The sequence below is a fragment of the Bicyclus anynana genome, chromosome 8 (assembly GCF_947172395.1).
Source record: "Bicyclus anynana chromosome 8, ilBicAnyn1.1, whole genome shotgun sequence".
Lineage (NCBI taxonomy): Eukaryota > Metazoa > Arthropoda > Insecta > Lepidoptera > Nymphalidae > Bicyclus > Bicyclus anynana.
In genome coordinates, this window is record NC_069090.1 from 16208061 (window position 1) to 16225665 (window position 17605).

General features: G+C 36.6%; 1 protein-coding gene across 2 annotated transcripts in view; it reads right to left on the reverse strand.

Moving 5' to 3' along the window:
- Positions 1-17108, reverse strand: part of LOC112045907 (alpha-tocopherol transfer protein-like) — a 29891-nt gene extending 12783 nt beyond the window's left edge. Inside the window, exons 1-2 of one of the 2 annotated variants that reach the window (XM_024082292.2) lie at positions 16689-17108; positions 6522-6646 (exon numbers count right to left, since the gene is read on the reverse strand). In XM_024082292.2, coding sequence (XP_023938060.2) covers positions 6522-6646; positions 16689-16981 — 418 coding nt within the window. In that variant the 5' untranslated portion in view covers positions 16982-17108. The remainder of the gene's footprint in view (positions 1-6521; positions 6647-16688) is intronic. The other variant, XM_024082293.2, reaches the window with a different exon arrangement.
- Positions 17109-17605: the final 497 nt, after the last annotated feature.

A 17605-nucleotide genomic window follows, 5' to 3' on the forward strand; every position in this document is an offset into this window, starting at 1 on the left:
AACATGTATGTAAATTACTAGCAAAATCGCAGTTACCGTTCCTGTGGGGATATGGGGATATGAACTATGACACTCATAACAAAGGAAAGGAGAACCATTTTTCAAACATAAATGGGCCCAATATAGGCCATAGCCGTGATAGCTCAGTGGATATGACCTCTGCCTCCGATTCCGGAGGGTGCGGGTTCAAATCCGGTCCGGGGTACTTGTACATATGTTTTCTGTGTCCGTGGCATGCAACTCCAAATTTTCAGTTGTGTGCATTTAAAGAAATTAAATATCACGTGTCTCAAGCGGTAAAGGAAAACATCGTCAGGAAACCTGCATACCAGAGAATTTTCTTAATTCTCTGCGTGTGTGAAGTCTGCCAATCCGCATTGGGCCAGCGCGGTGGACTAATGGCCTAACTCCTCTCATTCTGAGAGGAGACTCGAGCTCAGCAGTTAGCCGAATATGGATTGATAACGACGAATGGGCCCAAATTTAACGAATGAACCGTTACAATGTTGAAATTAGTATCATTTAATAAAACAAATATCAGCTTGGACTGGTTTAATTTCAGTTTAATTGAAAGTTGCATAATCAAGATAATATGGTCAATTATCTACATTATAAAATGCACGTTTTTTAAAACACTCACATTTCCAAACAAAAAAAACATTAAACTATCAATTTAAATTATTTTTGGTGATTTTGATTTATTATTAAATGAAGAATATTCCGTCATTTTTTTTTTTCTGTTACATGCTGAGCTCAAAATGGTCGGTTTCCTTTATTTTCCCGTTTTGCTACACACATTTTTATTGACGCTCCGCTCCTATTGACCATAGTGTGATATTGTTCCTCAAACAACTCGTAAATAATGTGGCTTTCTATTGGTAAAAAAATTTTCAAAATCGGTTCAGTAGATCCCAGAGATTACCTCTTACAACCTCACAAACTGATTTACCTATTTATAATAATATTAGGTAAGTATAGAAGTATACATTTCACTTTAATATAAACACTGCACTGCCAGTGGTGCAAAGGTATTTAAAAAGAAAAAATGTATTTTTCTTCTTTAAATTAAGAAAAATATATTTTTCAGGTCTGAAGGCGTCCTAAAATTCTTAAAAAGAATTTCTCCGGATAGGTATTATTCGCGACCTACATTAAATTGCCCGATTGTACCTACCTAGCCTACATAATGCAGCCCCAGTTCAGGTTTCAGAACACAAGGTTAGCTAGTGATGCCGAACTATCGATAATAATTAGTAACACAAACAATATCGATACTTACGAACATTGGTCAGGAGCAATGTATTAAAATAATCAATATTGTTTATTAATATGAATTTTATTTTTTTAATGAATACTTCAAAATGTGAATGTTATCAATATTACAGATATTTTACAGCTTTTTGGTGATCGTTCCTTTAGTTTGGCTCAAAAACTAACCCAAAACACCTTACCACTAAAACCAAAGACACAGCATCGTTCGACAAATAGATACAATATCTAAATTAATAAAAAAATGAGCCGTCACGGGACGCCTGGCAGATGTGAAACATCGACATTATTTTGTAAATTGACTTAACAGATGAGTGGAACACCATCATGTAGCGTTTATATACACCAGAAATCGGTTTTACGTGCGGCTATAGATGATTCACATCAAAAATTCATTATTAGAATATGACATAACAACTATCGAAATTCAAATATCGAAACAACTTGATACTTTCGATATTGCCTTGCTATCGACAGATATCGAGCGACATCACTAAGGTCAGCCGTTTTTGATGGTATTTAACTGCAATGCGTTCGTACATAAATCCTTTGTGGGTTTAATTCATTATACTTTTATAAGCTTTTGTGTGCTTCATTTACTTAAATTTCGACTAATAGGTATCGTACCTATGCATCATAATTATAGTATTACGGTTTAAGCCGCTTTTGTAACAAGGGTTCACACTTATGCTAAAAGATCGAGCAAGCTCTATTCTACTCCAGGCAAGGTTGTCTGGAAGCGATAAGGCTGCCTTTAGCACCTTACTTCTAACGTTACTATTTCCGTTAACAGACACACATAGTCTATTATATGTGTTTAAAGATTAAATAAATAAACAACACCACTGAAGCCTATGCAGCCCTATGATGATGATGATAAGGAAATCGAACCCAGGACCTGATGATCCGCTGATTAGCTAGGCACTAGACCAACGAGACAGGGGTTCCAGCTAAACAATAATCACAAACCCGTTCGCCTTGTATTTAATTCTTGATCTGAGCCGGCCTTGAGATGAGCTTGTTTCATTCGGTTAGATATTATACGAACAAACAGTCAGTTAAATTGAAACGTTTATTATTTAATTTAAACGTTTATATCCGAGTGACTGTTTTTAACCTATTAAAAAAAGAAAAAAGAGTAGGAAAAATAAACTAAGTAAACGAAAGAAACTACAATATCTACATTATATAATAACATCCGACTAATCCTACTAATATTATAAACGCGAAAGTTTGTATGGATGTTTGGATTTATGTTCGTTTGGATGTTTGTTACTCTTTAACGTCGCGACTCTTGAAACGATTTGGCTGAAATTTGGAATGGAAATAAATTTTACTCTGGATATAGGCTTATCTTGTCATCCCGGAAATATCCATGGTCCCCGTGGGATTTGTGAAAAACTAAATTCCACGCGGACGAAGTCGCGGGCGTCCGCTAGTAGACTATTTTTATCCCCGTAATTTAGCTGTGCCTTTACGAAGATGCATTGAAGCGTTAAATGAATAAAATAATAATAATAATTAATTGGTCGGGGCTTTCCCTTCGACAGTAGGCTACCCTAAGATGATGAGCCCGTATTGGAGAGAGACTTTTTCATAATGTTGCATGAATTATGCCTACCCTAGACAAGAACCTCTTGCACGCCGTTGCTAGATATATACAAATATCATAGTCATATAATTCCGTTCCTGAGCAGAGAACTGAAGATATTGTGCAAATAGGTATCTGATTCATGAAAAGAACGCGACGGCGAAATCGATGATGCCTGACAATCGACGCATGACGTGCAATTCACGCGTAAAGCGACATTCAAGGGTAAAGCGAGCAAATATTGAATATCGAGTAGAAACAGAAACTAATTTACGCGAAATCCTTAAAAATATAAACCGGCATTGAAGCATAATTGATAATTATTAATGGTGAAACTCTTGACCCTCCATCCCTGCAAGTTCCCGAAAAGGACAATGCCAGACAATGTATAGGAGTTTAACCCACTAAAAAAAATTCATTTGCAACAATATATTATACTTCATTTTATTGGATTTTGTGTACTATTAAATATATAATACCTTTTAACCCTTTATAACTAGGGATATAATTATTTTCAAATTACTCCGAGGTGTAATATTATTATGTGTTTTGACAGTGTTATGATTGTTTATTTTTACATTTTGATCAGACTTCGCTGCTCTGGATTCTAGTCATTTTGAACCTAAAGTGATTAAAATAGAATAAAAACGCTTTAAAGGGCTCGAACCCAAGGTTGAAATAAGATTTTTAAAAAATAAGTAAACAATGTCTGCTACGAGGAAATAGCGTAATGGATTTAATTACTTTTTTGGCAGATTTTTATTCCGGAGTTTAACATTAAAATTGGTTTATTAAAAAACAATTATTTAAAATTTGGCTAATTTTAGTACATTTACATTTTCCGCAAAATTCTGAGTTAGGACTGGGTCAGAATATGGCATTCTCCTTTCGAGTATAAATCAGTCGAAATGCCACAATGCTGCAAATTCGGTTAAGCCGTTCAAAAGATCAGAAAAGGTTACATATTTTACCGACAAACACCTTCGAAAAAAAGTCAGGGCAGCATAATAAGGGCACAAAACGTTGAGATTCGATTAAAATTCAGGTTTGGAAAAATGGGATGAGTGGGAGTGAAATCATCTTCCTTAATGCTAAGCAATAAGCGGCAAGATAGGTACAAGATTCCGATCAACTGAGAACCTCCTAATTTTTGAAGTCTGTCAAAAAGTACGGGATACGGGGCCCCGGAACAACAGAGGCCCTGTATCCCGTATCGTACGTGTGAAATCGAAAATTAGCAAAATTCAAACCACAATCCCACTTAACCTGGTGCCTCCGAAAAAAAACTTTAAATACTAGTTCCACATCAGAAGTCACAAAAGTCAAAAGAGCAAACTTTTTTTTTTCTCGGGTGCCTAAAAATGTTACTTAATTGAAAATTTGAAAAGCCATTTTCTTTGTATATTTCTAATAAGCCTATTAATAATATTAATAACTAGCGGACGCCCGCGACTTCGTCCGCGTGAAAGTCGTTGTAAACTTTCAACTACCCCTATCCTACCCTACCCTACCTCTACCCTACCCTATCCCAACCCTACCCCTACCCTACCCTACCCCTGTCCTACCCCTACCCTACCCATACCCTACACTACCCCTACCCTACACTACCCCTACCCTACCCCTACCCTACCCTACCCCTACCCTACCCTACCCTACCCCTAACCTATTCATCAAGGCTGCACTTCTTTATTTATTGTCCCCCCCCCCCCCGCGATTCGCATCGAGTGCGGCAACCGTTACACAAAAATAATCCATATAACATGAATTAGTATTCACGCGCGATGGCTTAGCGTATTTCTTGTATAACTTTGGTGTTTCTTTACCGATTTTTATGATTCTTTTTTTATTGAGTTTTATGTTGTTATTGAGTTACACGTGTTATTGTGAGTCAACCATAAAAGATAGACATATATATGCTGTTGTGTTTTTATAGATAATTTTAAGGAGAACATTTCCGTCATACATGATTTCTATGTAGCTTTAACCATTAAGGCTGTACACGCGACGGAAGCTTAAAAAATTGAGTAACTTCTCCCGTTTTCTCAACATTTCTCTTTACTGCTCTGCTCCTATTGATCGTAGCGTAATGAAAAGTATACTATAACCTGCTCAGGAGTATGTAGAATAATTGTACCAAGTTTCGTTAAAATCCGTCCAGTAGTTTTTGTTTCTATAAAGAACATACAGACAGACAGACAGACAGACAGACAGACAGACAAAAATTTTACTGATTGCATTTTTGGCATCAGTATCGATCACTAATCACCCCCTGATAGTTATTTTGGAAATAAATTTCATGTACAGAATTGACCTCTCTACAGATTTATTATAAGTATAGATAACCTAATTCGATTACAAATAAGTAGTATGTTACAACAAACATTTTGGTACCAATGTAATGAATGAACGAATGAATGTAGTGAATGAATGAATTCGTTCAACGTTTTATTATTATTATTACATACGGTCTCAACCGGTCGATCGCGACGGCCAGTTCAAACCGACGCACGGCTATTCATTTGCAAGTATACCCAAGACATATAAAGTAGTAAATATTGAATTACATATACATAAACCAACACAAAGTGAACAGTAACTGAAGGTAAGTAATTATAACACATTAAAATCACACCGGATAGTCTGTGTTGCAATCATTTCACAACAGCATGCGAACTACACAGAATATTTTGACCGGCTCGGCTAATAGCTAAATCATGTGTGTACCACGCAAGGTTGCAGCTCCTTACATACATTTTAATATTACATAGGTACTGTGAGGGCCACGGCCAAGCTATCTAGATACATATTAATATGCAAAGGTACTTAAGGGCCAAGCTACCGAAACTTAGTAAGAGCGGCTGAAAGTTACGTCATTTTAAAACACTTGAGGATCTTTTAACATAAAGCATCTTTAATGTAGTAGCATCTTAATTGTGACTCGTGAAAGCCCAGTGGATATGACCTCTGCCTCCGATCCGGAGGGTGCGGGTTCGAATCCGCTCCGGGGCATGCACGTCCAACTTTTCAGTTGTGTGCATATTATGAAATTAAATAGATATCACGTGTCTCAATCGGTGAAGGAAACAACGTGCGGAAACCTGCACACCAGAGAATTATCTTAATTCTCTGCGTGTGTGAAGTCTGCCAATCAGCATTGGGCCAGCGTGGTGGACTATTGGCCTAACCCCTCTCATTCTGAGAGGAGACTCGAGCTCAGCAGTGAGCCGAATATGGATCGATCTTTAATGTATATTATCATAAAGTAGAATACATTTTATTCTATTTATACTTCAGTAACGGTGCACAAGAGGAGGAAATTCGATATTTTCGCAAGACTATCAAAAGTTTTGGTAAGATTAATTATTATTAATGTTAGAGGACTGGTTATATGCACAAACTGCGAAGCCTTAATGGAACGAAAAAAACGCGTGCTTCACGGAACGCTCGACAGAAGTGATAATTTTAATTGCTATAATTATGTATTTAATTGAATCTAATAAATTATTAAAAGAGCCATGAATACAGTTTCGGAGGGTGTAGGTTCGAATCCGGTCCGGGATTGCGCCTCTAACGGTGAAGGTAAAGGAAAACCATCGTGAGGAAACCAAGCTGTTTTCCCTTCCATGGAAGTAATCACTTCAAAATGTATGTATTGACTCACCAACAGTCATGAAGAGCAGCTTGCAGCCTGGCTCCAGGTGGTACTTGGAGGGCTCGGTGCTGTGCAGGCGGTGGTAGATGAGGTCGTAGCCCGCGCACGACTTCTCCGGCAGAACTGCGTACTCGCTGGAAACAGATGTGACGTCATATCAATCACTAACGCCCGCCTTTAGAGCTTCTTAATCCAACCCTGTCGCAAATTCAGTTCTTAATGGACGTCTACTAATAGTTTTTTTTTATTATCTACAAGTTAGCCCTTAACTGCAGTCTCACCTGATGGTAAGTGAAACGGGCTAACATGTTAGGAGTAGGATGAAAATCAACACCCCTTTCGATTTCTACACGACATCGTACCGGAACGCTAAATCGCTTGGCGGTACGTCTTTGTCGGTAGGGTGGAAACTAACCACGGCCGGAACCTCCTACCAGCCAGACCTGGATCAATGAAGAAAACCTAAATCGGCACAGCTGGGAATTCAACCCAGGAAAACCCTGTTTTGTAAATCCACCGCGCACACCACTGCGCCACGGAGGCCGTCAAAAAATCGAAATTAGAAACGACCTTCACCCATCTGTTTACTGGATGAAAAGTCAATATTTCAATAAATTTATTACCAATGATTTCTCTAATAAAGTCCAGGATATTATGATGTCTGGAATCCAGAACTCATTTTTCGCAGTCAACCCTACACCACCGTGTTCGTAAAGTCATTTTAGCTTAACTTTACCTTATTCATAACCTGCTCCCTCGGGCGTTACCACACACGGCAAAGGACCTCAGCGCAAAAGCATCGCCTGATGGGGCCAGAAGGCAGAATCAGAAGAATAGATGGGCGGAATGGCTCTCTAAGTGTGTCCCCTCTCCATAAAGTTAACGCTGAATAATTTTCAATAGCAAATTAACTTTTGACCAAGTGGCGACTAGGTAAAAAGTGCACAGACATTAAAAAATATTGATTTAAATGCGCATTTAAAAGGGCCATTTGAAGAAACAACATTCCGATACATGGAACCGAACACTGGGCAAATAACCTTTCAGCTTTAGCCCACATTCGCACGAGCACTTTTTTAACGACCGTTATTTGGGAATGCATTCGTTCAAATAGAACAAATGCCTTCCCAAGTATATGTTCACACGTCAGCGTTTTAAAAACGCGACGCTTTTTTCGAGCTGTGATGCATTTTCATAGCAGTGATAGCCGAGTGGATATGACCTCTGCCCCCGATTCCTGAGAATGTGGGGTCAAATCCGGTCCGGGGCATGCACTTCCAACTTTTCAGTTGTGTGCTTTTTAAGAAATTAAATATCACGTGTCTCAAACGGTGAAGGAAAAACATCGTGAGGAAACATGCATACCAGAGAATTTCCCTAATTCTCTGCGTGTGTGAAGCCTGCCAATCCGCATTGGGCCAGCGTGGGGGACTATTGGCCTAACCCCTCTCATTCTGAGAGGAGACTTGAGCTCAGCAATTTAACTTCATACTATGTTTGAACGCTTTTTCAACGCCCGTTAAAAAACGCTCGTGCGAATGGCGGCTTAGTGTAAGAGGCTTAACACTCAAACTTGAGCCTTGAACGGAACGACTCAGCTCGAGCCAGTGACGCAAGTCGACCTCCATTCCACGTAGGCGAAACCGATTCCCAGATGAATTCATGAATTATTGAACGAGTTCAAAGTCAAAGTCGAGCAATTTCTTTATTTTAATAATCACTTGAATCGATACGGATAGAGCCCCCCTAACCAACTGGCATGTCGATTCTCTTTCTACGATCGCTAACGCTTCGAAAACTAGAAAGATGTATGGCAATGTCATTTGCTATCGACAGGTCACGTGATCAAGATCTGTCATTCCCATATATTTCTAGTTTTAGAAACGTTAACGATCATAAAAAGAGAATCGACGTGCCACTTGGCTAGAGGGGCTGTTTTTTGATTGCAAGATTAGAATCATCATCATCATTATCAACCCATATTCGGCTCACTGCTGAGCTCGTATCTCCTCAGAATGAGAGGGGTTAGGCCAAATAGTCCACCACGCTGGCTCAATGCGGGTTGGCAGACTTCACACACGCGCAGATAATTAAGAAAATTCTCTGGTATGCAGGTTTCCTCACGATGTTTTTCCGTCACCGTTTGAGACACGTGATATTAAATTTCTTAAAATGCACACAACTGAATAGTTGGAGGTGCATGCGCTGTAAATGTACCAACACATATAATTTTAGATACGAGTACCTTACCTATATTAGTTTAATCTTGTACATATTATAGCCTACACAGAGTATAAACATATAATTTGTAGATACAAGTAGATAATGCATAACTGACAGAGTAAAACTATTACTCGTTGCGCACGCTATTTTCTAATAATTTTATTTGTTACCAAGTTCTCGCTTGACTGAGATTTCACTCGATGGTAAATGACGACTTTTAGAGGCGCTACAGACCTTCAGTTTTCACTGCACAGTTCTAACTGACTTACATAGACACCTACATCTACCTACAAATTACAATAGCCCAATATATGAAACGGCTCTCGGAAACTTATTTTGAGAACTAGAAACCTGAAAAACGTCCTTTACGATCCTGACGACGACATAACGACCGGCAATGTTTCACAGGCAACACAAACACAAGCTACACAGCGTCTTTGCCAGCGAAGACGAGGTCCCCGATATCTGACGTCTCCCGGACGTGGGCTTTTTATTATTTTTAACCCACGATCTCGGGAGCACCCGAACTGATACACTCAAGCCAAAACACCCTTCCAGAATGGCCCTTTAAGCCGAGTCTCGTAGGAGACGCCCTTAGAGAGTCGTTCCGCCAACATTGTGGGACCACACATAGCGCCCCGCCGTGACATCACTGAGATCCGATTAAGGAAAAAAAAGGCACGTACAAAATCAGGAAAAAAAGTTCTAACTGTACAGTTTTATTAAAATCATTAGAAAAAACTGTACAGTCAAAATTGGCGGGTTCACTACCTACACGCGTACGATTTGGCTGAACAGTTTACCAACAGTGGACCCTTAGTTTCAGGGGTGAAATTCGGAAAATCTTTTCTCAGCTACCTTAGATGCCTAACGGTAGAAAAGAACGGTAATAAGCAGCGGACGCAACGGAAGCTATCATGTTTTTTCGTTTTTATTACATTTTTCATTGAAGCTCTAACATCATGTCGTAACATCATGTTTTATAGCTTATATAGTTTTCGTCGATAAATAAATGGACTATTCAACACAAACAGGATTTTCAATTGAAAGGAGTAGTTCCTGAGATTAACGCACTCTACCAAACAAACTATATGGATATTTTCAAGTCAAGAGTGAATAGGCATCTTCTAGGCAAACGCGTTCCACCATAGGCTGCATCATCGCTTACCATCAGGCATGATTGCAGCTAGGCGCTTGCTTATTCAAAATAGAAAAAACTAAAAACTCTTCAATAATCTCAGAGTAAGTCTATATCACTACTCTGCCTAAATTATCTATAATCTATACTAATATTATAAAGAGGTAAAGTTTGTAAGTTTGTAAGTTTGTCACATTTTTTAAATGGGGTAATCTTCGGAACTACTGGTCCGATTTCAAAAATTCTTTCACCAGTAGAATGCTACATCATTGGGGAGTGCTATAGGCTATATTTTATATTGGTATCATATATATTAGCCGAGTTATCACAGTTTTTGTCATACAGGTCGGACTAAAAACCTTTTGAAACAGACTTATTCGCATGCGCTGCCTTAACCATTGTGTAAAATTGAAATTAATGTATGGAGACTTTATATATCTTTAAAAATTCTACAAAAAAGTCCGCGACGCCATATATCTATCTTCTATATATTAGCAGATATAGTACCTTTTGTGTTTTAAAAATTATTAATTTTATATACTTAGGTTTACGTCATTATTTATACAACTAAACTTTAATCCTTATTAAAATAAATTATTTAATAATCACAAGGATATTATGGAGATAAGATTTGCCCTTTACAGTATGTTAATTACTTAAATAGTTTCGGTGATAATACAAAATTTCTAAAAGACGCAGAAATTCCGCTATATGACGCCCGGCGCTTTCATTTACGTAGTTCCCGTTCCCGTGTGAATATGGGGATCAAACATAGCCTATGACACTCACAAATAACGTAGCTTTCTATTGGTAAAACAATTTTCCAAATCGGTCCAGTAGATCCAGAGATTACCTCCTACAACCACACGAACTTTACCTCTTTTAAGTCTCTATTTCTCTTGGTCATACCACCACTCTCGAAGGACTGGACCGATTTTGCTAAAGGTAGGAGTAAGATAGAGAAATTACAGGGTAGGGTAGGGTACGGGTAGGGAAGCGTAGGGGTAGTGTAGTAGGGGTAGGGTAGGTTTAGGGCCGGGTTTAGGGTATTGGTAGGGTGGGGGTAGAGGTAGGGTAGTGGTAGGGTAGAGGTACGGGTAGGATAGGGAAGTGATAGTCTAGGGGTAGGATAGGCGTGAGATAGGGGTACGGGTGGGATAGGGGTAGGAAAGGGATAGGGTACGGGGAGGGTAGGGGTTGGATGGGGGTAGGGGTAGAATGGGGGTAGGGTGTAGGTAAGGTAGGGGTAGGGTAGGGGTAGGCTTGGGGTAGGGTAGGGGTAGGGTTGGGGGTAGGGGTAGGGTAGAGTAGGGTAGGGGTAGGGTAGATGTAGGGGTTGGGTAGGGTTAGGTTGGGGTAGTGGTAGGGTAGGGTAGGGGTAGTAGTAAAGTTGACATCGAAATTTACGCGGACGAAGTCGCGGGCGTCCGCTAGTTAACTATAAAACAAGTAGGTAGTTTAAAGTATTTTCGTTGATAAATAAATGGACTATTCAACACATACAGAATTTTTAATTGGAACGATTAGTTCCTGAGATTAACGCACTCTACCAAACAAACTAAAAACTCTTCAATAATCTCAGAGTAAGCCTATATTATCTATAATTAACTATAAAACAAGTAGGTACAGTATACTTAGGTACGTACTCTAAGTTTAAAATATTATGTATAGATTAAAAAAAACATGGGCGATGAATTATTGTGAACCTCCGTCTTTAAGTAATAATAATAAAATATTATTATAATCTTATTACTTAAATTAAACAAATTATTTCAATAACATAACAATTAAAACGGTTACACTGCGGTAAATACAATGGATACTTATAAACAATGGGCTTGTAAATTAAAAACATTAATTATTTAAAATAATAATTATTAATATACTACCTAGATCATATCATTGTCAACAGGACTTAAGCGGAGACTGTTTGTTTGTTTAAACGCACTAATCTCTGGAACTAGGTATGTAAATAGGTAGGAATTAAAATAACTGTTTTCAATTTGAAAGAACATTTTTTTTTTGAGGGATAATTTAAAACTATATAGTTTTATTTTCGCAGCAATTGAAACCGCAGGTCATATCTAGTTAAGATATTTTATTCCCATTCTTTCCTAAGTATAATTAAAATCTATTTCCTGGTATGGTTGTGAAACAAAGTACCTATTCTATTCATTGTAGTGTTATAAAGCTATTATGTTAATCACAACTGTACATAATAATAATTAATAATAATTTATTTATCAATTTTATTTATGGGATAGCTAGGATTCAATTATTCAACGTAAATATTATCTCGTTTGTGTGCAATGTAGTTCAAGAGTCAGTGGGATATTTGAGGCGTCAAAGCAAAATTTTTTTGTGTACCTAAACACTTCATTGCTACAACTTTAGTACTATAAGTATGTATAGAATCGTGATAGCCCAATGGATATGACCTCGGCCTTCGATTCGGATGGCTTAGGTTTGAATCAAGTCCGGGGCATGCACCTTTAACTTTTCAGTTGTGTGCATTTCAAGAAATTAAATATCACGTGCCTCAAACGGTGAAGGAAAAACATAGTGAGGAAACCTGCATACCTGAGAGTTTTCTTAATTCTCTGCGTGTGTGAAGTCTGCCAATCCACATTGGGTCAGCGTAATGGACTATTGTTTTAAACCATCTCATTCTGAGAGGAGACTCTTGCTCAATAGAGAGCCGAATATGGGTTGTTTATTATAATGATGAGTAGATAAGTAATTTAATTATTATAGTGGCCGCATAACAAATTGGTTTCAAAAATTTACATTTTATATCTACGTAGAAATATTTTCCACCATCTCTGTGGCTAGAAGGGCCATTCCCATTGTTCTTTGTATCGATTCTCACTCATTTTCATGTCGCCATGATGTGCCATTATAATGATAATGGCGCTTCTCGAACAATCGATCAATCAATCATTATCGATTAGGCGTCGATCGGTATGTCCAATCGATACTATAATCTCGATTGATTTTAACGATCATTAAAAGCCACGCTTAAATTCTGACATGCAGGATGCGAAATGATGGTAATTGATTTTTGCAATCTAATATTACTGCTAGATAAAATCGCAAAATCTTCCTTGCCACGGGTAGTCAATGTTCATACAATCTCATACAAATATATATATTATCTACTATAATGTATAAAATTCTCGAGGCGCGTTGTTTGTTACCAAACTCCTCCGATCCGAAACGGCTGGACCGATTATGAATTTTCGTGTGCATGGGGTTAGTCTGAGAATCGGCCAACGCCTATTCTTCATACCCCTAAATGTTAAGGGTGACCCTACCTCTAATTATTAAGGCTGTTCCTCCCCAAAACGAAACAAAACAAAAGGATTATAATTTTTACACAGGCGAGTATAGGCGATTATAGGCTATACCTCATATATATTCCTACGAGAATGGAAACCACGCGGGTGAATCCGCGCGGCGTCAGCTAGTCTAGCTATAAATTTCCCGGGCGCGGGGCGAAAAGGCCTTGTCGGGTCGAAACAAACCCAACAAGTGAGAAACACACGGCTAGAGTCACCCTCTACGTCTACCTATGATAATACAATGTACGCACAGAACTGCCGCATTGAGCAATGCGCTATTCCCGCGCCTGCAATATATGGCGTAACACCATACAATGGTTGACAATGGAGAAAATAGCCAACCGAAAAGAATTAGGAGTTAGGGAACTGAATATTTGGGTGTAAACTCAAATAGAATACGGACATCTGTAGAATCGATACCTCTGTCTTTGGATACCTAATGTCAGTCACAGACGAACAAGTAAGCTCACATGCCTGCAGCGATAACGGCATCACATCAGATCGTATGTTGGTGATCATGCCGATCGCGACCAACACACCCAAGTCAAACTGACTAATCTGATATTCATGAAATTATATTGATGTTTGTTTGTGTTTGTGTGTGAATGGCATTGTATTTTTGGACTCTATTTGTACCATTTTTTTTTTTGAAAAACGTGGTAGGTAAGTACTTATCATAAAAGATTCATAATAAATCTTTCAAGCATAAGCTATTGCCTAATGCCTATTATTAAGAAATAATAAATTGTGAGCATCTATAAAATGTTTAGAACATCCTGTGTGCTGTAAACATACTTAGTTTATATAGATAATATTTTATAACCCTGTTTGGCCTTTTGTTCAGGGCCTCAGTAATTTTTTACTTTCTAGCACTTTGGCCTAACCTTGTAACAGTATGGTAAATATGTTGGGGAAATAAATTTATTTGTTGATAAAAAATGTTTTTTTCTATTAAATAATATACCAAGCTTATTGATTGATTAATTATTATTGTTCTACACAATAATAATTAATCAATCAATAATATCTATACTTCATAAACTAATATTATAAAAAGGTAAAGTTTGTGGTGCTGTAGAGGGAATCTATGGATCTACTGAACCAATTTTTTAAATTCTTTTACAACTAAAAAGCCACATTATTTGTGAGTGTCATAGGCTATATTTTATCCAAGTATTCTCACGGGAACAGTAATTAAGGCGGGTGAAACCGCAGGATGTTGGCTAGTATATATACTTAGAATATTAAGTATTTACTATATTTCTCTCTATGACAGTTTTCAATGTGTCATTTATAGTTTATGTACTCTGTGATGTATCTAGCCCAACTATTTATATATATAGAGAATTTATTTGTTTTTTCGTTTGTGGAAATATGTATATAACAACTACTGGGCCGATTTTAAAAATTCTTACACCAATGTATCGCTACATTATCAGCTAGTAACACTTAGATAATAACACTGACTATTTTTATCCCTGTATTTGTATGCAGGTAAAACAGTAGGTCTGCTTGTGTTCTATACCTAAATAAACAGTATGAAACAACATTCCAAATATATCAAGGACTAAAAGTTATCAAATATAAATACCTAACCAATTATGATCATTGACTAATTAGTAATTACATAATATATTATTTATCATTATTAGCATTTTTGTTTCTGATATGACCCCAGCTTACATGATATTGCAAGATAAAATAACACAAATGTTATAATAATATATTATATAATTCATTATTATAATTAGGTAAGTACATGCAATTTCCCCCAGATAGTACCCCTTCCAGTGTTAATACAGAGACAAAATATTCCCTGTTACTCTGTAAAACTGTAGCATTCTAATGGTGAAAGAATTTTTAAAATCACTTGAGCTAGGTAAATAGTAAGAAACATACAAAAATCGAATCCTACCTCTTTACAACATCACTTTAGTTTGTCTAGAAATAAGTATGATTTAAATTATTTAGAAGTACTTATAATTAAGAAAATTTCAAGTTAAAATGATAATGTTCTATCTAATAATCTGGTTATTTAGGTAATTGTTTTTTTAGTTTTTACTCGTAAATATGTTAAGTATTAATACAAAATATAATAAAAACACTATTATAAATTTATGAAATAAGTCAACTCTCCCGCTATGGGACATTTGAGCGCCCAAGCAACCTGTGGGCTCCAGAGAGAGGAACCTCTACACAACTACTACATGCTGTCTCAAGAATCACAGCCTTCTGTATCCACTCTTGATCCAACAGTTAAGCAAAAGCTCCTTAAGGTGCTGGTTGAAGCTTTTCGCTATAAGACCATTAAGTCAATTTTTTTTTATTATAAAATTATTATTATTAGTTAAATATCTCTCTGGTACAGTTATTTATCAGCTACATGACAGAGGTATAATTCCCTGGCTCAATTTGTGATTCAATATTTTCTAAATCTCATCATGTCTTGCAATTGAGTGTAATAAAATATTTTTATGGCTTTATACCCAGGCTATGGGTTGGGCAGCCACAGATTTTAGTGTGAAATAACCTACTTACCTCACTGATGGTGAGTATGTTTATGAGGATTTCCCTTTTTAATAAAAAATATAATCTGTTCTGGCTTAAATTTATGCTAGGCTTGACTATTGGTTATGGGATTTAATTTAAATTACCTACCTAAAAATTTTACCTCTATGTACAATGAAAATATAATAAAAAAGTAATACTTAAAAATTTAGTGCAAATTTACATTTTAAAATATATTTAAAGACCTCTGCTTAGAATATAGTAAGGCAGAGTTTAGTTTAGTTTAATAGTTTAGTTTTAATTTTAATTTATTTTAATTTTGTAGTTGTAGTTGTATTGATATTTCCTTACATTTTATTTTTATAATAAGTTTAGCCTATTTAAGTATTATCTTCATTAATAAAATTTGATATATGTAAGGCAGAGAATACTTTAAAATATATTTAAAGACCTCTGCTTAGAATATGGTAAGGTAGAGAACACTAAAATTTATTTATATTTTTACAAGCACTTGGAACATCAAGTTTACCTATGTGTAGTCTATGCCACCATACTCTATCTACTATTACCACAGATTTTATGGAGTAGTTAAATAATATGAGATGATGGGGAATATGCTGTACTGTAACCCCTTAGTCACCAAAATCATCAACTCCTTTACTTTCTCCCACTTATTTGAATCTTCCATTTGCTTCTATCATTCATAAACTTATCATCCACACTGTTTTACACACATGTTCACATACCTATTCCAACCATATGCCCTAATATCTGTGAATCCTTTTTCACTTGACATTAGTTCTGGCCAGGTTTTAAGAACCGCCGTCTGCATAACATCAACCTCTTTGGGATTTCTTAGTTGTGGATATTTAAAACCGCCACCTTTCGGTCTTTCGGTACTGATAAATTGGGCATCTTTTTCTTTTACCATGGACCAGTTAATAATAAAAATATTCTATCACTTACAGAGCCTCCACCGTTGGTTGCACTTCGTCCGAACTCAAGACTCTGTTGTCAAACATCTCCGGCGCGTTCTTCCGTATCTGGTAATACCTCTCAATACACCCCTTCGTCCTATCCAAATCCCCGTAACAAGCATTATAGAAAACTAACAACTGCTTATCCGTAAGATCTTTTGGCACATATTTTGATTTATCTAACTTTTGAGTCCACTCTTTTATACTATCGAAATCTTGCTGGGAAAATATGTCCATAGACGCGACAGCTGCATTGTAATCGTACTCTAAGTCTACAACCATTGTAGTAAATTTATTAAATCAATTTTAATTATTATTTATTATAAAAATATTTCGCTAAATGCGCGACGAATTTTTTAATGAAATACACCCTACCTCTGCGCAATATTTTTGACAACTAAATTGATTTTTATTTTGACAGATAACGATAACCTCGCTCCCAGCGCTGTCAATACCTGTTTTCCTAATTCCCCATAAATCGAAGCAGAATTTCCAAATTATGGAAAGAAAAAATTCAAACACCCGCCACAAATTACCCACAAGTAAAAATAAAGGAAAAAGGTAAAATTAATACAGTTTTATTTATAATTATTAGTGTTTTGCCATATTAGCTTACCTTACATAAAATAATGACACTTAACACTTACACAATCAACCTAATTTAATTGAGGTTATTGTCCACTCCACTTTAAAATTAGTTTGTTTAATAATGATTTCCACCAATAAATTAGTTTATAAAGCTCCAGCCTCCAATACATAACTTATAAGAAATTGGTAAATTTAGTTTCTTCCGCTGGAAGCGACACATAATAGGGATTTGCGCAATATGGCGTTTCACAGTTGAATGTTATAGATACGTTGTAAATGGATAGTTCCAAAATGTTCCAGAATTTCCTAGCATAGAAA